General features: G+C 35.0%; 4 protein-coding genes across 4 annotated transcripts in view; 1 reads left to right on the top strand and 3 right to left on the bottom strand.

The window, feature by feature from the left end:
* Positions 1-14,150: 14,150 nt before the first annotated feature.
* Positions 14,151-14,716, bottom strand: BDBG_17856 (uncharacterized protein; the record flags this gene model as incomplete). The annotated part of the gene is made up of 2 exons (XM_031725485.1): positions 14,151-14,461; positions 14,517-14,716. The coding sequence occupies 2 exons, from the start codon at positions 14,714-14,716 to the stop codon at positions 14,365-14,367; spliced, it is 297 nt and encodes a 98-aa protein (XP_031581002.1). The 3' UTR covers positions 14,151-14,364.
* Positions 14,717-14,983: 267 nt separating this feature from the next.
* BDBG_08774 (fungal specific transcription factor domain-containing protein) lies at positions 14,984-17,609 on the bottom strand (the record flags this gene model as incomplete). The annotated part of the gene is made up of 5 exons (XM_031723725.1): positions 14,984-15,163; positions 15,265-16,192; positions 16,315-17,242; positions 17,312-17,379; positions 17,502-17,609. 5 exons carry the CDS (start codon positions 17,607-17,609, stop codon positions 15,108-15,110), a joined length of 2,088 nt encoding a protein of 695 aa, XP_031581001.1. The 3' UTR covers positions 14,984-15,107.
* Positions 17,610-17,892: 283 nt separating this feature from the next.
* On the bottom strand, positions 17,893-20,503 carry BDBG_08773 (farnesyl-diphosphate farnesyltransferase). The gene is made up of 4 exons (XM_002620790.2): positions 20,207-20,503; positions 18,928-19,987; positions 18,657-18,839; positions 17,893-18,592 (listed from the first exon to the last, which is right to left on the bottom strand). The coding sequence occupies exons 1-4, from the start codon at positions 20,272-20,274 to the stop codon at positions 18,482-18,484; spliced, it is 1,422 nt and encodes a 473-aa protein (XP_002620836.1). The 5' UTR covers positions 20,275-20,503; the 3' UTR covers positions 17,893-18,481.
* A 544-nt stretch (positions 20,504-21,047) lies between these two features.
* The window catches only part of BDBG_08772 (DnaJ domain-containing protein), a gene marked incomplete at both ends in the record, with an annotated part of 1,875 nt that continues 1,032 nt past the window's right edge, over positions 21,048-21,890 (top strand). Inside the window, 4 exons of the mRNA XM_031723724.1 lie at positions 21,048-21,153; positions 21,225-21,268; positions 21,376-21,469; positions 21,538-21,885. Coding sequence (XP_031581000.1) covers positions 21,048-21,153; positions 21,225-21,268; positions 21,376-21,469; positions 21,538-21,885 — 592 coding nt within the window. The remainder of the gene's footprint in view (positions 21,154-21,224; positions 21,269-21,375; positions 21,470-21,537; positions 21,886-21,890) is intronic.

Below are 21,890 nucleotides of genomic sequence, written 5' to 3'. Positions count from 1 at the left end.
TGTTTCATTAATGTTACGTTTTGACGTTCACGCTCTTCCCTGCTTTAAATCAAAAAGCATCTTTTCAATGCTGATAATAGTACTGTAAATAATTATAATCTACTCAGATCTTACATCTTTATCTCTATAAGATATGAATTATTTATTAAGTTATATAAGATCTATCTCTCTGATTCTTTCAATGCATATATTCTCAGAGAATATGATTTGAATATTTTATAGAGCTTAAATTATCTAGATTGAAACTTCTCAGAACTCTCATTATATATAAGAACTTACATTCTTATCTTAAGACTCAATTTCTTAACTAATAAGTCTTGTATTCTTTTTGATTGAATTGCTTAGTTCAGAAGTAACTTATTAGCTTTTGCATGTGCATGACTAATCTCTTTTAATTTTGATTCTGTATTCATAACTACTGTGTCTGCAACTGCTGTTCTCTCTCTCATCGTTTCTGAAGCATTCTTTGAGATGCGCTGATACAATGCATACAACAGATAGAATGATGAATAATTGAAGACTGTATACTGCTAGATTTATGTGACTAATGATGTCAGTCTGAGATATTCATCTCATAGTCTTATAGAATTGTTGACTAGATATTTCATCAGCATGTTATTCAGAATTTTATACAAGCATTTCATCTTTCTATTTATCTATGAGTGATATAACATTGTTCTATAATATCTTGTCTGTAACTGATATATGAAATGTCTTACTACTTCTTCTACAAAAGTCACACTGTTATTAGTTAGAATCTCATGCAGCATTTCATAGTTAATATACATCTCATTATGTAAGAACTTCATCACTATCTTCTCAGTCAACTCTGAAACTGCTTTCACTACTGATCAATCAGTAGTGTAGATGATAGCAGTAATTATTTAATAATTTTAACTTAATGTTTAGAGTAATATGTTCTAACAAGTATTAGAGATAATATTTCAAAGAAAAAGGCTTCTGAGTTTTTCAAACCTTGATGAAATGAGAAGATCACATCTAAAAGAAAACAATTAGTCACTGCTAGAAGAGATTAAAAGAATGATGTAATATATGATAAAGAGTTCAAAGCTATCAGAAATAAATATTTTTCAGATATTAAAAGAGCTAAAACAGACTACTGAAACAAATTTCTTAAAGAAGTATAAGAAAAAGAAGTTTTTAAAGACTTCAATCATATTAAAACAAGAAGTGTAGCAAAACTTTCAGTCTTAGAATATGAGTTTCAGAATGAAAAAATGTCAAGCTTTCATGAGAATTCTCTTTCAAAACTCATCAGATTCAGACTCAGAGAAAGAGAATATATTACTTCATAACTATATTGATGAAAATGACTGAGAATGATCTGAACTTATACAAGATGAACTAGAGTTAGCTATCTTCTCAAGTTCAATTAAAACTGCTGCAGGGCCTGATTCAATCAATTACTTAATGATTCAAAATAAATATTTTTACTTGAAGAATGAATATTTTGAGCTGTTTTTCAATCTCTTGAAAAATGATTATCATTCTGAATGCTGAAGAGAAGCCACTGAAGTGATCCTTGTAAAATCTAATAAAAAAGCTTCAATTTCTAAGTTATATAGAGTAATATCTTCATTGAACTATCTGAAAAAGATTTTAGAAAAGATAATAGCTACTAGACTATCTTTTATAAGCTCTATTAGTAATTCTCTTCTATTCAGTGAATAAATAAGAGATAAAAAACAATACTTTACAATTAACACTATTCTCTCAGTTATTTATAACATTTAAATAGCAAAGTATGAAGATATGATCTCAACTGCAGTTTTTATTGATATAAAAGATATATTTAATTATGTTTCAAAGTCAAAGATGATTCAAACTTTAAAGATATTAAAACTATCACTTTCTCTAATAAAATAAGTTAACTATTTTATATCTAAAAGAATTATATAACTATTCTTTGATGAAATGAAATAAGATAAGACTGAGATAAAAATAGAAGTACTATAAGAATCTTCAATCTCATCTGTTTTATTTATAATATACACTGCATATCTATTCAAGAATAGAGAGATGAAAGTGAGATCTTTAAGTTATATAGATAATATTAATCTAGTCTACAGTTCAAAAACAATTAAAGAGAATTTAGAAGTGATTGAAAAAGCAGTAAAGAAAATCTTTGTTAGAGCAGATATCAATCTAATTCAATTTAATATTGATAAAACTGAGTTAATTCACTTTTTTTCTAGATTCAATGAGAAAAAACTAAGTCAAACTCTTTTAAATAAAGAGATTAAACTCAGTTTGAATATCAAATGACTAGAAGTATAGTTAAACTTCAAGTTTAATTTTAAATATCATATTCAATAAGGAACTATTAAGACAGAGAGACTACTGAATAGTGTAATTAAACTATTAAATGCAGAGAGAGATCTATTCTTCTAGACTATGAGATAGTTATATATAGTCTGTATTATCTCAGTAGCTGATTATGAAGTTCAAGTTTAATAAAATAATCAATAAAATTTCATTGAACTGTTTCAAAGTCTGTAAAACAGAGCTTTGAGAAGAATTCTGAGAGTATTTAAATCATCTTCTATTAAAGCAATGAAAATTGAAGCTTTAATTCTCTCATCTGCTATTAGATTTGAAAAGGTCTGTATGAACTATACTCTGAGAGTTATAAAGATAAGCTTAAATCATATAATCAGAGAAAGAATTTCTTCTTCATTTTCATTAATTAACTCAGAAAATGAACTGAATTGAAATAGATTTCTTGATTAGAATAAAAATAATTCTTCAAAGAAAATACTCTCTCAATTATACAGACTATACTCACTGATTAAAAATCAATTTTCTTTATTAAATCTTGAAAAAGTTAATCATGAGAAGATATCTCTCTGAAGAGAAAAGCTTGAATCTCTCATAGACTTATAAGTGAACTATCTAAAGAGAGAGAATATAAACAGTATTTGAAGAGAATCTCTATAATTAATATAAAAGACTCTATTCTGATTTACTCAGATAGCTCAAAAAATGAGAATTTAAATAGATTAGATATAGATATTACTTATACTGAAGATAATATTAATTTTATCTCAGATTTCTGAAATTTAGACTGTGAATCTGAAGTCTTTGATACTGAACTATTTATAATAGTAAAAGCTTTCAAACTTATTGAAATAAAATCTTATAAAAGAGAAAATAGTTTAAAAGAGATATGAATATTCTCTGATAGTCAAGCTGCTTTAAAAAGACTTAGAAATAGTTAGATTCATAATAATCAAATGAATCTTAAACTGATTTAAAACTCTGTTTTAAAAATTTAAAAAAGAAGAATATTAAAACTGATAATTCATCTACACTGAGTTTCTATTTATATGAATGTTCATGACAATGAATTGACTGATTCAACTGTAAAAAAGAATTCAGAGTTAAGCAGATCTATTCAAAAAACAGTATTCTTCTCTTTTATAAAGAGAAAGATAAAAGAATGTTATTTAGATAAGTAAAATAAAAGCTGATAGAAATAAAAGAAGAGTATACATTATTCAAGATTTGAAATAAAACTCAAGTGAAAATCTTGTTTAATTAAATATAAAAAGAAAATATTCTCATCTATAATTCAGCTGAAACTAGAATATAATTATTTCAAATCTTATATACAAAGATTTGATAATAGATTTGATTCAATAGAATGCTCATTCTGCAATGCAAATGAAAATTCTGAGTATATTATAATACACTATACACTATACAATAGTGTCAGAGTCAGATTGAAAGAGAAGTATGATGTAAATCAATTAAATATAAGATTCTTATTCTCAACTGAGACAGGAATTAAATACTTAATAGACTTTCTATCAGAAACTCAAGCAGCTATAAGAAAATAGCTAAATTTAGAAATATCTGAATATGAAGAGGAGAAAATTGATCAGATATAGTCTGTTAAAATAGCTACATACTATCTTTTAATAATTTGTTTTATTATAGTCTCTCTTTACTTTATTTTTTCTTTTCTTTTTTATTCTTTTCTATCTACTTATTTAATGTGTCTATCTTTAAGACTTTATTCTCTTTTCCTTTGTCATGATATTTTCAAATGGTTTCAAAGTATCAGAAGATATTAAAATACTGTAATTTGTGAAGAGTTTTTATATTCTGAGCTGGAATTTTCTGATTTTACATATCTGAAATTGATAAATGTATAATAGTTAACTCTATAGATATTAGAAAAACTCTGAGAACTTTTAGTTCTCAGGTAGATGTTATAGTCTATAACTGCATACATCTATAATTCAAGAATAATAATAATAATAATAATAATAATCTCACTGTTAATTTTTCAATTTTTTAATAGTAGATTCTGCATCTCACTCATGAATCACTTGATAACTCACATAGTTTCTCTTTCAACTTTAATCTGTATATTAATCTGATCAAGACTGTTTACAGCTGTAGTCAGATTTTGAATATTTATATCAATATTCTCTGATATTGAGTGTTTTTTTCATATGATTGATATTTCTGAAATCTGATAAATTTATTGTAAAAAATAATGAACTTTCTTCAGTTTCTGAATCTGTTACAGAAAATTCTCTCATTTTAAATATTATTATATTATATTTAATGAAAATCTAATCAGTGATAAGTCTGTTATTAAACAATTCTTCAGTAAGTTTTTAAAATTCAGAGTTATATTTTTAAAAGATTTCAAGATTAGAATGTTTAAAAAAATACTTATTTATAATTTTTTTAATATTAATATAAGTTTTATATCTGTGATTGTATATTCAGCTGAATATCTGATTTTTATATCATATTTAAAATATTTAAATACATTTTCTTTTTCTTTTACTGATTATTACATACTTCTTTGATTATTATGTGACTTATTAAGTACTTAACAGTTTGTATAATAAGATTTCAACTCGCAGATTTAAAGTTGCTATTATCTGTATTCAATTCTTTCTTTTTCATCTTCAAGAGTTCAGTAAACAGAGCTTTTTTCATTGTGAAACTTCATAATATTCTGAAATATCTGATTTGAGAAGTAAGTGTTTACTTTCAAAAGACAGTAAATGTTTAATAAGAGACTGTTTCAGAGCATGTTTGAGAGAGTGTTTAAAAGAGTGTTTGAGAGAATAATAATTGAGAATCTGATTATTAACTCAGTGAGATTGAAATTGTAGAGATTTGAATATTATCATTCTTCACATTCAGATATTGTATTGAGATATGATACTGTGACATTCTTGTTCACTGCTTTCATGAATTCTAGCTAATTGTCACGCTCCCGGTCGCGCCAAGGCCCCATTGCGGTTTCACACGGCCCATCGCTTCCATGCGGATGATTTCATCCTGTTCAAACCGGTTTCCAACCACTCTATGACATCATTCAGATATATCATAGAAAGATCTGATTGATGAATATGAGAACCCCGCTTCTATATGAGGTCAGCAGATTACTCTTTCTTAGCAATGAGATGCTGCTGAGATATCACTCCAGCTATTCTCACTTATGAAATAAGATGAGAGTATTCACTCATTATCTATATAGAATAGCTAGATACTGACTTCTCATCAAAGAAGTCAGTGATTTGGTTTTCTTCTACTGAAATATATATGAGAGTTACTGCATATCTTATACAATCTTCTTAGTATACTAAGTATCATATCTGTGATATTCTCATAATAACTCTGTAGTCTACAAGCTCACTATTTAAGCAAGATAGTTAAGCTCACTTATACAGCTTCTCAAACAACTATCTCTATATAATGCTGTCAACTAGTCACTGCTTCAGTTCTGTCATATTACAATTCAAATTACTTAACCTGATTACATATTTGAATCAGTTGAGCTCTAACAGACTAATATGATCTCATGTACCTGTGCTGGGACTGATCTGACCTCACTCTCTGAGAGAAACACTACATCATCTTCTAGAGTGTGTACATCTCTATCTCAGCAGAAATCTGAGATTTCTGAACCTGCTGCATATTTTGATATGAGCTTCTCAACTGTTCTGTCACTGTCACAGTCTCTACACACTTACATCTATTATAAAGATAGAGAGATTAAGATCAGAGATTTATCAAGATATAAGAGAAATATCTTGTCTGAATTTCACAGCTTTATCTGTATTCTTGAACAGAAATTCCACCTTAACCTGAGCCAGTATAATACTTATGAGATATGAGTAATATACACTGTTAACCTTCTTGAAGACATCTCTGTGACTACTTAGATTATTAAGAAGAGAGAGCTTGAGTGTATTAATACTACTATAACTTAGAAAGAATTCAAGAACTTTCTACTGAACTAAATTAAAAATTATCATAACTGCAGCTTCACAGTAGTGCAGTGATTTAACTCATTATATTAATAAGATAATAAGAATTCTTTCAATTTCAACATAAGATTTAAAGAATATTGAGAGGAATTGACTGATGATTTGAATTAATTAAAAATATAGCTTTATCTTACAAAGCTGACTTATAAGATGTGAATAATAATATCATAATATCAAAGTTCATCAATCAATTATACTGAGCTTGTCAACCTGACTTCTCAGATCTATTTGAATAATCAATTCTCTGAGAAAAAGGCTAATAAGATCTCTTCTAAGTAATTAATAATGAGATCTAAACAGTGCTGTGATAACTTCAGTGTAAAGAAAGTAAAGAAGAATTTCAAGTATTCTGATTCTTCACTCACTGCAAAGAAATGTTAAAAAAGATTTGATAAAGATCTCTATTTCAACTGTGAAGCTGATGAATACTATATCAGTGATTATAAAAAGCTGAAGAAGAGAAGAAACTGAGAAGATATCTTCTTAAAGTTGACTTCTCTTCTGATAAATATATTCATGAAAGATAATAAAGAGAAAGAAATGAAGAATTGATAATTCTCATGTCTCTGAGTTCATATTATAATCACAATACATACTCTGAATAAGAAGATATCAGTGAGATGCCTACTTAACTCTGAAGTAGATATCAACTTCATATTCTATTTGTTTTCTTTAATAAAGAGTTGAAAGAAGATAGACTTATCAGATCATGTGAAATTTACTGATGAAATGAAAATGTTACTGTTTTGACATAATTCAAGCAAAGTATGTGATCACAGACTTAGAAGAAATCTTTAAGAAGAGCAGTCTGCTTCTTCATGCAGTTAATATTATAGATGAGAATATCATTCTAGATCTCTCATGATTGAGAGAAAACAATTCTCTCATTGACTGAGTCACTCAGGTATGACAGTACTGTCTCACTAAGACCCGGTGGCGTAGTGGTTAACTACGCTACCATGGAGCCCCAATTAGCGGCCTTCCCCCCGGGGAATGAATGCCAAGAGAGGGCAGGTTCGAACCCTGTGAGAGCCATCTTAACCACAGCTTCCACTGTTAAGTCATAAAACAGTACCAGGGGCCCCCGGGTGCACTATAGTGAATCATTGTCAAGCTTAAGATGTCCATTCTGAGAGTCCCTAAGCACTAATTCTCACTGATCTTAGGGTTAACAGCCCCTCAGGTGCTTCAAGTTAGATCAGTACTAGAGTGATTAGAGTCTAGAGTGTCTGCAGAATAGCAAATTATTGTCAAGCTTAACTGGCCAGGTCTTATCTCTCTCACTCTAGACACTCACTTCTGGGGAATGAGATTTAAAAACTATCTGATTAGAACACTCTGAGTCTAGTAAGAACCTAGGTGAGACAAGACCTAAATGTCCTTAATAGGTGATTAGTGTAAGCAAGACTGTGATGATCAATTGATAGACTGAAATGCTGAGATTAACAGCTGGAAGATTAGAGACTTAACTAGAATTGAGTAGCTCTGATGTTATTCTTAGTGAGAATCTCACTTATGAATAAGCTAGTTACAGAAGCTAGCTGAGCAGCAGCTCTTTAGAGAGAATGATAATCCCTGAAGTGAGCCTGAGAGAACAGAGACAGCAGTCAGTTATATAGAGTGTTAAAATATGTATATAGCTTAAGATATAAACTGCAGAGATCTTGTTCTGTAGCTCTCTTTACTATACTTATTTTCTTCTGTTCTTTTCTTTATCTATTTAATATATCTATCTTTAAGACTATATTCTCTTTTCTTTTATCATAATATTTTCAAATGATTTCAAACTATCAGAAGGTGTTGAAATACTATAATTTATAAACAGTTTTTATATTCTGAGCTGGAATTTTCTGATTTTACATATTTGAAATTGATAAATGTATAATAGTTGACTCTATAGATATAGAAAAAACCCTGAGAACTAAAGATTCTCAGATAGATGTCATAGTCTCTGACTGCATACATCTATAATTGAAGAATAATAATAATAATAATAACTGTCTCACTAATGAAGAGACAGTAAGAGAGAAATCTGAAGAGTTTCATCAGAAGAATCTTGAGAAAAAGATTGAGTTAATATACTATGTAGCAGGTGATTGAGACTTGAAAATAGATGAAGAAATCATCATTCTCACTACAAGATTAGCAGCAGTATTTGTCATTGAAGATGAATATATATGATGTCTCTTTATAGATTATAAGAATGTCTTTTTAAAAAGAGAAGCAGTGAAGTGTTCTGATATCAAGATATGATATAAGATTTGTCTTGAAGACAGTGTAACAGCACTGTATAAGCCTCTTTATAACTTGTCTGTAAAGAAATTGAATGTTCTGTGTAAATATCTTGAAGAAGTGTAATTAAAGAACTGAATACATTTATTAAAGAGTTCAACAGAAGTGTCTATACTCTTTGTGTTTAAGAAGAATGATAGGCTACATCTATGTGTAGACTACAGAGACCTTAATAAGATGACAGTTAAGAATTACTATTCATTACTATTAATTAACAAGATAATTAATTAATTATCTGAAGTAAAGATGTTCTCAAAGATTGATATACAGAATATCTATCATAGAATCAGAGTTAATAAACATGATGTTTGAAAAATGACTTTTTATATCAAGTATGATAATTTTAAATATCTTATTTTATCTTTTAATCTTTGTAATACTTCAGCCATCTTTCAGATCTATATAAATGAGATGCTATGAGGCCTTGTCAATGTCTTCTGTATAGTATACTTGAACAACATTCTAATCTTCTTAAAAATGAAGAAAGAATATGATACTTATGTTTGAGAAGTGTTGAGTCACTTGAGACAGGAAATACTGAAAAATGCTTGTTCTACATGCAGAAGATTGATTTCTTAGATTATATTATTGAGATGAACAGTATTTCAATAAACAGAAGCTGAGTCTCTGTTATTGAGAACTGACTGATACTGTGAACATATCATGAGATACAGATGTTTCTAGAATTTATAAATTTCTATAGATAATTCATCTATACATATTCATAAATTACTGTTCTTCTTACAGATCTGTTAAAGAGAAGTGTGAAAGACAGAAAAATAGAACTGTTTATTCTCACTCAAGACACTGCACAGGTATTTGCAGAATTGAAACAAGCTTTCACAGATGTTATAATACTGAATCACTTTAACCCTGACTTACTTAGTATAAGACTGATGTATCTAAGAATGAAGTCTGTGAAATCTTTTCACAGTTGACACTGAAGATCTTTTAATATTAAAAGAATCAGAGAATAATTATCTCTGAAGAAACAGATAATGAATTATCTGTAAGAGAAGACTTTTTCACAGAGTCTATAAGACACTGTGAATAAAGATCAGTGACCTTCTTCTTTAAGAAGTTATCACTTATATAGAGAAGATATGATACTCATAATCAGAAGATATTAACAGTTGTTAAATTCTTTAAGATCTGATAATATTATCTTCAGAGTTCTAAGTACTCAGTGCAAGTTCTTACTGATTATACAAATCTATATTACTTCTTAACAATAAAGAGCTTGATAGAATGTCAAGCCAGATGAGTGAAGCTACTTTCAGAGTATAATTTCTATATTTAATACTGTTTAGATTAACTTAACTCTGCTGATATACTATCTAAACAGCTCAATTATAATATCATTGATATGAAGAAGAATTCTATAAAAGAATCTCTGTCATCACTGCAGAAGAAGCTGACTGCAGAGAATTAAAGTTCTCTGAAGCTCAGAAATAACACTGAAGAGACAGCTGTATAACTTAGTATAGAAGATGAAAGAAAACTCAGATCTCTGCAGAGAACTGACACTGAAGATTATAAGCTTCTTATATTATATCTTATAATTATTGAATTGATAAAGAATGAAACAGTTTACAATCTTTTAATCTGACTACTTTTAAAATTTATTAATAAGTTATAGAAGAAGAACATCTCTACTACAGCTTAAATTCAGAAGTTAAAGAAGAAAGAATCTAATTTGAACTTAAAAGAGACAGACTCTGAGCAGAGCAGTGTCACTAAGAAATCAAGTTACTGATAACTAGAAGAATGTGAACTTCTACTACTGAATAATTCAGTCTTCATTTCTTATAGTAGAGTAGTGTGTCAGAAGTTATTAAGAATTCATTATAATAATTCTTATACAGAGTACTTTAAGTTAGAGAAGACTGAGAAGCTTCTAAAATATAAATATATTTAAGACAAGCTTCAGATAGATATTAAAAAGTATATTAAGACTTATAATATCTATTAAAGAATAAAGATCTTATAGTATAAGTAATATAGTAAGTTAATATTACTGTCTATTTCAAAGAACTTATAATAGAATTTATTAATAAATTTTATAATTAATCTGCTGAAGTTAACAAGAGTTAAAGAATATAACTCAATTTTAATCATTATTAACTACTTTATAAAGATAATCAGATATATCTCTACTTATAAAAAGATTAAAGTCTCTGAATTAACTGACCTGTTTTTAAATATTATTATTTATAATCACAGTGCTCTGAAATTATTAATAACAGATTAAGAATCTCTCTTTATTAGTAAATACTGATCAGCTTTTTACTATTATCTTATAATAAGATGTTTTCTCAGTACTGTATTTCATCTGCAGATCAATGATCAGACTGAATACTAAAATCAGACATTAGAATAGTATCTTTGAGTGTTCTATTTATATTATCAGAATGATTAACTTAAACATCTTCTGACTACTGAATTCATATATAATAATACAAAGAATACAATCTTAAAAGTATCTTCTTTCTATATTTATTATAAATATAATTCTTCATTACTCAGTGATATTATGAATAATATTTTAAAGAGAGAAATAGACAGTCAGAATGTTAAATAAATATAGAAAACAGAGTATCTCTCAGTATTAGAAGTAAAAGTAAGATTGAAACTTTTGAATAAAATTTATAAGAAGACAGTGAAAAGCATCTACTATACTTAGAAGTAGTAGATAAAATACTATAATTAAAAACATCTTCTAATGAAGTTCTTGATAGAGAATTAAGTACTACTTTCAGCAAAGAATATCAAGATAATAAGACTATATAAAAAGCTCAGTGAGTGATAGTTAGAATCTTTTCTAATAATAAAAGTGATAAATAAGCAGATATATAAGTTAAAATTATTCACAGAATTGAAATCAATTCATTCTATTTTTTATATTTTCTATTTAAAGCTCTAAAAATAATGCTCTGAGATAGAACTATCTTAATTAGATAATATTAAGATTAAGAGTAATACTGAATATCTTATAAAGAAAATATTAAATAAGTGAATATATTATAATAAGCTTTAATATCTTGTTAAATAAGAAGATTATTTATTATCAGAGAATTTATAAGAACTGTTTAAGTATTTAAAAAATACTGAGAAAGAGATTACAAGCTATAAGACAGCTAGTAGAGACTGTCTTATTATATATTAGAGATATTAAGTAAGAAATACTACTTAAGACTTCTCATTTTTCTTAAAGAGTTTTTTAAAGATAATCTTATAGTGATAAGTCAGTGTTTTATAGACTCTATAACACTCTTCTTTTATTTTCTCTTAAAGAATTTTTTAGAAGTTTAATAAGACTATATAAGTATAAAATTTCTAAAGCAGTTAGAGAAAAGAGATATTGAAAATTAATAAAAAAATTAATATTATTAATCTGCAGATTACTATTATTCTAATAAAGTTACAGCTCACTGAAAAAGTAAAAAGAAGAATTAAAGTCTACTTATTAATAACTATATTTTTATCAAACTCATTCTTCACTGTTAAAGTCTCTGACACTGATATCTTTATCTGCTGAGAAGTTAATACTGTGATATCATAGAAGAGTATAAGAAATGTATAAAAATATTAATTTATTAACTTATAAAGTATCTCAGTTATCTGCTTTAATTAAAGTAAGATTCTCTTTAATCAGTAATTAATCTCTATAGTGCTTTTAACAGTAATATCAGCTGATCTCTTTTTAAGATTAGTTATTCTGAGATATTTTTTTATCTTGAAAATTTATACTTTCATCTTCTTTTACAGATGAGTAAGAGAAATCTTCTCAGTCTTAATAAAATTTATTAATACTTAAAGCTCTGAGATTCTCACTCTGTACTGCTTAAGTATCTAAACTTCTTATTAGAGCTGATATAATATCTTTCTATAAGATAATACTTATAGAGAGATAGAAGTCATTATTACAGATATAATAAAAATAATAAAAGTAAGAGAAGAAATAGATATATAAAATCCTTCTCTTCTTCAGCTGCTTAATACAGTACAGATAAGTAGTAGTATTAGTCAGAGACTGTATCAGAGCCTTCTTATAGAGAGAAGATAAAAAAAACTGTGAGATTCTGCAGACTCAACTCAGCAGTATTCTGAGCAGGGCTTGAGTGTGCTGTAGAAGAGAAACTATGAATTGAGCTTCTCAGAGTCACTATTCTCAGAATCAAGCTCTTTCTGAATTCCTCTCTGAATGATCACACAGGGTTATATATCATTATATTGGCTGAAGAAGAGGGTGGTGTTGCAACAGCAGTGAGAAGAGCAGGGAATGAACTGAATGCAGACACATCAGCTGGCAGAAGAAATGACATCTCACTGCAAGACACAGCAACTATCACCATGACTGTAAGAGAAGCAGAAGAAGATGTGATAATGAGAGCAGTGCTCCCGCAGCTCATTGATATTACTGCCTTCAACCTGGCTTTCTTAACAGTCACAGAGATCACAGTCACATTACAAAGATGTTTATTACTCACTAGAAAATATCAGAATAAGTCTCTTATTATCTCTCAAGAATGATGTTCTCATGCACTCACTATTACAGATGAAGAGAGAGAGAGAGAAATGTATCACAGAGAGAAAGAATCTTTTCAAAAAAATCCTGTCACTACTGTTAGCTTTGTCTCTAAAATACATCACTTTTGCAGAGAATTTTATATATAGAATAGAATATATTAAGAGATCTGTAAGTCACTTATTAACTACATTTTTTACATTTCAAATTGATATATAAGAAACTCACTTATCATATGTTTGATTTGAACAAAGATAAGAAAAGAAAGATCTATACAGTTAGTAGAATAACTCATCTATTTCTTTGTACAGTATATATACTGTCAATTGATTAGTAACTATTACTATATAACAAAGATAATTTCTAATTCAGTAATCTTAAGAGTATCAGAACTATGCTCTTAAAGAGAAGAACATTATCACACTCTCAGTCATATCAAGACTCTGTTACAAGTTTCACACAGCTCATTGCTTTTATGTGAATAATTTCATCTCATCTGAACCAGTTTTCAATCACTCTATGACATCATTTGAATATATCATAGAAAGATCTGATTGATGGATATGAGAACCCCGCTTCTATATGAGGTTAGCAGATTACTCTTCCTTGGCAATGAGATGCCGCTGAGGTATTGCTCCGGCTATCCTTGCTTGTGGAATGAGAGGAGGGTATCCACCCATTGTCTATATAGAATAGCTAGATGCTGGCTCCCCATCAAAGGAGCCAGTGATTCATTTTTCTTCTACTGGAATATATACAAGAGTTACTGCATGTCTCATACAATCTTCTTAGTATACTAAGTACCATATCTGTGATATCCTCGCAATAACCCTGTAGCCTACGAGCTCACTATTCAAGCAAGATAGTCAAGCCCACCCATACAGCTTCCCAAACAACTACCCCTACGTGACGCCGCCGACTAGCCACCGCTTCGGTTCCGCCACGTTACACTAATAATGATGGTTAAATATAGACAAATCAATCATAGATTTGAGAGAATATGATTTCAATGTGTCCGCGTTGATGAATGTGAAATTAAAAAAAGCCAGTGTGAAGTGATCTCAATTATGGAATAGCATGGTGGTGCAATGCCGGCTTGCTACTAATAATTGATAAATACACTATTTTTAATGAGATCCACTATTGCGTTCAAAAAGTACGGACGCACCGAACAGGCCCTTAATGGTTTTTTTTCGTCCGAAACCGGGACGAAGAAAACATCGGTTAGGGTGAATGAATCGTTGGAAGCGGGCCAAAATACCGGGTAGAATCCATCTGTGTTGGCAAAAGGATTCGTAGCTCCGTTGTCCAGTTCAAGTACCTACAAACAGGATAATTAGACATTATTAGCTATCACTTGTATGTTGGTCACGTACAGTGCACCAGAACTTAGCATCACTTCCACCGCCCCTTCAGAATCAGGACCAAGAATGCGATGCACCGCGTGGAAGGCCCGGATGATTTCCTGACAATACCATGAGTTTAACCGGTTTTCAGGCGCCTTCTGCATGGTGATGACGAAAACATTGCTATGGCTGGTTAGCGAGAGGGTGCGGAACTTGGAGATCTCGGTCATCTTTTCCAATATATTCTGGAGAGTGCAGTCGCGCAATAGAGAGGAATGCTGTGAATTACAGGACACAGTATTTGTTGCTTGCCATGATGAAGCGAATAATATTAACCGAGCTATTGAATTTCTCCTCCCCGCATTCCCTCTTAGTTCTTAAACAAAGACTAGTGCCGGGGCCTGCTGGTTCTGCGGATTATGGGGTAGGCATTTTGCCGAAGTCCCGAAATGCCGAGCACACTTTGCCGGTGAAGGAGCAGAAATGTGCTCGGGGATTAAAATAACCCAACAATCCCCAAACTAGAGAGAATATTTAAGTGCTGTGAGTTTATACTTATTTTTCTCGTACACATTACTTTGAACGCATACTATGGGCAAAGTGTGGGAATCAGACATACTTTCACCAAGCAATATCGCTATTCCAGTCCCAATCTTTCAGCAGCCAGTTGCCGATCCCTGCGTATTGGCCACAAATGATATCATCAGTGATATCCGTAGTTTCCCCACCGTGTGCTGTGCATCTGGTGTGCTCAGGAATGGTGGCTAGGGGTAGGTACCTCGTCCAAGTCTGCGAGGAGTACTTATTGGCGTTTTCAACTCTGCTAAAATCCCGGCTGTCATCATATCAGAGGCGCTGCGTGAGAATTGGTCATCGTCGAGTCTTCGTGGATCCAATAGGTCTTGAATGTGGGGTGTCAAAATGGCTTCTCCAAGCCGACACAAATCCGTTGGAAAGCCGTTGAAGCACGTTAGTTGCTCAGGGGTGAGACTCCCAATCAGCTGTGTCTCCTCGTATCGTTGGTTTTTGCTTGCCTCCTCCTTCATGCCCCGTAGCGCATTTAAACCGCCGATTGCAGAAGGCCACCTTGTTGAGAGTTCTTTTTGAGAATTGTATATTATGCGGAGATCCTGTTCAGCCTTGGCCCACAGGCGGGGGTAGCGGAAACAAGAAAGAAGGCCAACTCCTGAGGCCAAAAGATAGAAGGTAAATACAGGGCCTAGGAAGCAAATTTCGTCTCGAGCTAAGAAATCCTCAAAAATTCCTGCGACGAAGGATGACGCGAGCACTGCTGCTGGGGAGGGTGTGCTCGCAGGCGGAGTTGATCGAAAGAGAATGGCGAGGATTATAAAATACAGAACGTGTAGCTGGCGTGCTTCGAAGCTGTACGGTGCTGGTACTAACTTTGGGGAGGTGCCATTGTTTGAGCTTGCATACCGGAAGAGATGTAGATGGTCAGGGAGTTCTCGAGTCCAACGATAAAGCGCACCTTCGATATACTGACGTTTTTGGCGTGATAGATATGTGCGGCAACAGCACTGAGTTAGATCGCCTAGTAGCGAGGCCAATTCTACGTATGAAATAAACATTGGGCCGTCTGCAGTTGATCCATAGAAGTCTTCGTTAGAAAGCGATTTGACGTCGCAGTTGTCAGGATTAATAGCGCGAGGCCTTCCGTGACTTGCCGAGATTAAACAATCTCTCGCCTGCAAGGGAACGAGTTAGCTGTGGCGTACTATCATTTAAATTGACGAGGGAACATTTGTGTCTACATAAATGCCCCGATTTAGGATGTTTGGGGACAAAGAGAAAAAGGATATCCGCTCACGTATAAAGTCCACCACAATCGTCGACGAAGGGCTGCTTTCCGTCCAGGAGGAGGTTCCTTATGCAATCCAATCTGATACGCCAGACCGACACCAATGCGATTCCAGAAGCCGCTGGTGTTAAGAGATATATGTTCCGGCCCTTCAGGGTTATACCAGTGCATTACCAGTACGGCGGTAATGACGGTGATCGTATTTTTTTCATAGCCAGACCAGAACAAAGCCTTGGCCCGACGGTAGAACTCGTTTGGCGAAGCATACGCTGCCACCGCTGGAGCAGATGACACTCTGCTACCCGCGAGGAACACCGCTTGCAGGAGTAGCAATGACGGTTGGTTCCCATAACGTTCAGTTAGCCAGCTTCGCTCAACAATGGGCATCCACGGCGCACAGCGCTTCATGAACGTGTCTATTAGGCCCTCTCTAACAGCCCGCGGTGGTAAGTCAAACGCGTGCTGTAGCTGCAAAACACGAATATCCTCCTCTGTCAAACTCTCCGTCGCGACTGCGGGGTAAGACTTTGCCTGGTCTTCGTTGATGGGGACCTCACCGCCTAGATGTTCTGATCGGCCTAGAAAACTTGAAGCGCTGGGGCTCTCATCGTATGAATGTACATGTGGTAAAGGAACGCTGGACGTTGTGTTCGTGTAAAGAGTTGCTTTGTCTGGTTCACGGAGGATGGTTGTTGGTGCAGAAAAACCGGGATTGGGAGGAATTTGGCTTAGGGAAGGCTCTGCAGCTTCTGACGGGGGAGCTCCAGTGATAATGCTAACGCGCCTAGAGGCATTCCAGCCCGTCACTTTCGAATCCCAAGCGGGCTGCTTTGGCGACGAGGGTTGAGACATGTCATGGCTCCCATTCGCAATAGGGCTACCCTCTTTGACCTTTGTGGTGGTAACCTCACGCCGCTTTCGCTTCCGTTCCCGAGGACTAGACAGCAATCAGCAAATAAGACCCTACAAACCATATGTGTTGTAAAGGTAGGTTTGAGGCACGCACGAGCATTCCCAGCGATTGCGGGAGCAGTTCAGGCATTCTTTACTGTGTTCGGGATAGACGCAACGAATCTGCTCACGCGGTTTGCAGGTGATGTTAGAGGCCGAAGGGATATCCAAAACTAGGCTTCTCCCCCGGAGGATTTATAGAACGCCTTTGAATTGCATAGTGAATGGAGGATGTGAAGAGATACCTTTTTCATGTTACAGGCCAAACATGCGGACGCTGCACGAAGCCGGGATGGACTGTGGCCCGCTTTGCCTAGAACCGCCGGTGGCATCTCTGACTGCGCACTCATCATCCTGCAGGGTGGTAGTATTTCATAGCGATCGATATAGATCACATAGAGGTGTATGCGTACGTGCCGAAACTAAGTGTTAATAAACGACTGGAATGGGCTGGGTAGCGAGGAGGGAGATAGTTGATTTGTAGTCCGGTGTTGGTTTTAAATACATAAATAGACGTCGTCGGGTCACAATCTCCATTTCCCGAGATAGAACTAAATATGCGGGGGATGGGAAAAGAGGCTAGCCAGGAGACTAACCTATGTCACAGTTGACATTGATGTTTACTTTTAAATTTTATTGGGAACAGCGAAGGAATTCATTCAATGTTGAACTTAAATTAGGATTAATAAAAACTGATTATCACCATAGTAATTGACAAGATGATATATTATTCCATATGTTTCGTCAATGTCGCCCGGTTTTCAATGGGTAAGTGCCATTCAACAAGCTGGTGTAATCCAGAAAGCAGTGAGACAAGAACCTAGTACGCCTGGCAGATCGATCGCAACTTAATGCAGACAGAATATTTTTGATATAAGCACATCTTCGGCGCAACCGCAGACAAAGAATGAAGGACTGGGTTGTAATTTGACATCCGTGCTAAATAAACACCAGATTCCCAACTTGGATGTCTGGGTTATATATACATATGCCCCAGAATTGTTGCACGATGGTAATGAAGAGACGGATATATAGAATGGTAGAATGGTTAGTTAATTAAAATGGCGTTGAGAGGGATTATACAAACGGAAAGTATTAGGGTGATAGTTATATATCTGTATATCCGGAATAGAAATTACACCGCGGTTTATCTGGCCGAAATTGGAAAAAAAAAAAGAAAAGAAAAGAAAAGAAAAAAGAAAGGAATGGTCATATTCGTCATACCCTACAGCTCCTGGTGTCCCGAGATGGGTGGCGGAGAAGGGCGAAAACTTCCTTTCTTAACCTGCTGGAACGCGAGGTCGAAGCGGGCTCCCATCAGCCATGCGGCAAAGATCTGCGAGAGGCGTCAGTGTATAGACTAGAAAGGCTTTGGTGGTGGAGCAAATGTGTGAATATACCATAATTCCCGTAAGGACAGCCAGAATACCGAACAAGGCAAACATTATGTAGATTGTGTCTTGTCGGGCTTCGGCCTCTAGGCGAGCTTGTTCTGCCTCTTCGGGGCTCGGTTCCTGATTGGCCTTCCGTTGGGCGTACTCAGCGGTTTGGGAGGGGAAAATAGATTCGATGAATGCTTCAACCTAGAAGGTGACGAAAAAAGGACCATTGGTTAGGCATAAACCAAATCGGCCAATTCGGGGGACAAAACAACATAAGAGTCTGACTAACCTTCCCACACGCAACACTGATTTTTAGGAAATTAGGGTCCTTGGGAGTATTCTTCTTGTGAATTTTCCGAACGTATTGTCGGAAAACATCACAAATAGCACGAACATTTTGAGTGGACTGGAACATGAGGTGGCAGGCGGAACCTTTCGTGATCTTGACATTCCGCTCAAAGATGGCATCATTGCGGAAGCATAGTTGAAGAGTCGCGATGGCCATCGACTGGGGGATGGCGCAGAAATTAAAGACACTCTGTTCCTTCAGGCCAGCGAGATAGAAAAGACATTCATCAGCGTGCTCAAGAGCATTCAGAATCATTTCCGAGTTACAGTTTAGGGCTGCCTCTTTGTTTTCGGGTTTGAAGAGGTCTTCGAACTCGTCGACATGTTTGGACCAAATCTCCCTTGGCCAAAAGCACCTGTTGTCCACATAATCCTCTTTCACATCACGGATGATGTTGGTCTTCTGAAGAAACAAACCCATTGAAATAAAGAGTTCAGTGCGCTCCAAGAGGGCCGGGTTAGCAAATCCAGCCTCCACGAACAGCCTTGTGAGGCCCTCACCAACGATTCCGGCAACGTAATAACAGTACAGATCGTATTCTTTCACAGTCTTGACCTTTGCTGTGTCCAACTCGGCTCTCCTGCAATAATCCGCCATCCCACTTCCCATTTTCTTGGTGATGTCTTTTATAATGGTTCGGTAAGCAGGTTTTATCTTCTTGAATTCAGTAACGACGTTGTGGAACTGAACCAGCAGCTCACGGTCTTTCTCCTCGGGCCGATTGCCATTGAATGACCAGCCATCTTTCTCCAAGATATTGTGGAAGTCGCGGAGAAGCGGTTCCTTTGTTTGTAAAGGGATTGAGGTGTCATCCTCGATGGTATCCAGACCGCGGAGGACCAAATAAAACAGGCAGACAGGGAGAAGCAGTTCAGGATGCAGCTCCATAATAACGGCGCTGAAGCTTCTGCTGGTAAATTTTAGGAAATGGAAACATTGCTTCTCCGTTTCGGACGAATTTTTCTCATCTCTCTCGTGGACGGGGTTATGCCACACCTTCCTACAGCATCAATTAGCATAGGAGGATGAGGTTAATGTATGCATGGCGTCCTTTCTCAAATTGCACTAAAGGGGGCTGGCTCAATGGAGTGGGATGTCATGGTGTGATCATAATGAAGGCTTCGGTTAGGGCTAAGGACTGGAAGGAGGAGGGGAGTATACAAAGTACCATTTCGGAATAGAATAGACAGAAATGAGAGAAGCACCCAGAGGAGCTTACCATTGGATGATTGACCTCAGCTCTTGAGGGTGTAGAAGGTAATATATTAGAGTTGTGAAGCCAACCATGGCGGCGGCGGGGGGAGAACGAGAACGAAAAACGACGAGGAAAAGAAGAGAATAGAGCGAAAGCAATCCAGGTACGAAATTGAAAGAAGAGAAGCAACAAGAGTAGAGGGGAAAACGCAATATATATCACATAGAAGAAGAAGAAGAAGTGAGAAGGGGGGCTGGGGGAAGAATTCTTAGGGGGATAGTTATTTTCGACTTATTTGCTAAAGTTAAGGGATGAATAGTTAGTTGATTTATAATATGTGGGAGAAAAAGCGTATCAGCACGGGTTATTCTTTATCCGCAAGCGCCAGCCCGAGCTTCGGCGGTACTGTTATTCCGATATTCCGGTCCAAAAGAAGACAAGGCTGTTAGCTAACACATGGCCCTGCTTAGTAACCAAGCTCAGCCACTCAAAAGCAGCTAGTCCAAACAGGCAAGCGGCGGCAGAACTTGGTATGACATCCCCAGAAAAACAGTTATACAAATTCTTCGGCAGGCAAAAATCATTATCGCCATTTTTGAGTCGCCCTTCCGCTGTGTTTGTCTGTCTGTCGCTGCTGAGCCCCGTTTGACTCTTTATTATTGGTGCTGTTGTTTGCATATAGTTTATCCATATATCCCCCCCTTCCTTTTGGTGTTTTCTATTCGGATTCTATTCTTCATAACCCCCCAAACCCCCCTCTGATAACCCTCTCCCCCCCCCCCCCCAATCAGGGTTTCCCTCAAATAAGCAGCTAAAAAGGAAGAATCGGCTCTGCCCCGTCGTTGCAGGTGCTGGCCGCTTCAGTATGGTGGCAGATACCGCCTACTATGATGTCTTGGGCGTCCCGACAAATGCGACAGAGATACAAATTAAAAAGGCATATAGAAAACTAGCCATCACCACTCATCCGGGTTAGTTCATTTCGCTTTGCTTTTCCCCTCCTCTTATCTTTACTCTCTTCTTACTCAAAGTGATCAAATAGACAAGAATCCCGGAGATGAAACTGCCCATGAACGATTCCAGGCGGTACTTACATATAAATAACCCCTTGCTCTTTGCTTCTCTTACCACGCCCTCCCTCCACAATGATGCGAATAAGGGTGTTGTTATTCTAACCGCCATTTTTTCTCCAGATCGGCGAAGCCTATCAAGTCCTAAGTAATGAGCAGCTACGAAAACAGTATGATAAGTTTGGTAAAGACCAAGCGGTGCCCGATAGCGGGTTCGGTGAGTACTCCTTTTGCACCTGGCTCGCCTCATCTTAAAAGATGGGTTCATTTAACACACAATCGCAGAGGACCCCGCGGAATTTTTCAGTATGATCTTTGGAGGCGGTGCCTTCATTGATCTTATTGGCGAAATTTCCCTCATGAAAGATATTACGCAGACCATGGATATCACTATGCAGAATGAAGAGGAGGATGAACAAGCAGAACAAGCAGAGCTGGCGGAGGCAGCAAAGGAAAAACTCCATGTACATGACAAACCTCGTCCGGAGCATTCATCCCAAAAGACAAGCGGAAGCACTCCCCCCCCCCCTCAATTCACGGATCAGAAGGAATCCACGAGTGTCCCGGAGCTGAAAGTTCTTTCTACCGATGTCCCCCACCAATCAGGTCCGAGCTCCGGCGCCAATACTCCTCGTTCG

The sequence above is a fragment of the Blastomyces gilchristii genome (genome assembly GCF_000003855.2).
Source record: "Blastomyces gilchristii SLH14081 genomic scaffold supercont1.28, whole genome shotgun sequence".
Classification (NCBI taxonomy): Eukaryota; Fungi; Ascomycota; class Eurotiomycetes; order Onygenales; family Ajellomycetaceae; genus Blastomyces; species Blastomyces gilchristii.
This window is presented reverse-complemented; position numbering and strand designations above follow the sequence as displayed.

What these genes read in the sequence shown, in the direction of transcription:
- BDBG_08773 (XM_002620790.2), bottom strand. Translation starts at nt 20,274, where the DNA reads ATGGTTGGCTTCACAACTCTAATATATTACCTTCTACACCCTCAAGAG. An exon ending in CTGAGGTCAATCATCCAATG is followed by an intron (nt 19,988 to 20,206) that starts GTAAGCTCCTCT and finishes TTGATGCTGTAG; the next exon opens with GAAGGTGTGGCATAACCCCG. An exon ending in TCAGTGTTGCGTGTGGGAAG is followed by an intron (nt 18,840 to 18,927) that starts GTTAGTCAGACT and finishes GTCACCTTCTAG; the next exon opens with GTTGAAGCATTCATCGAATC.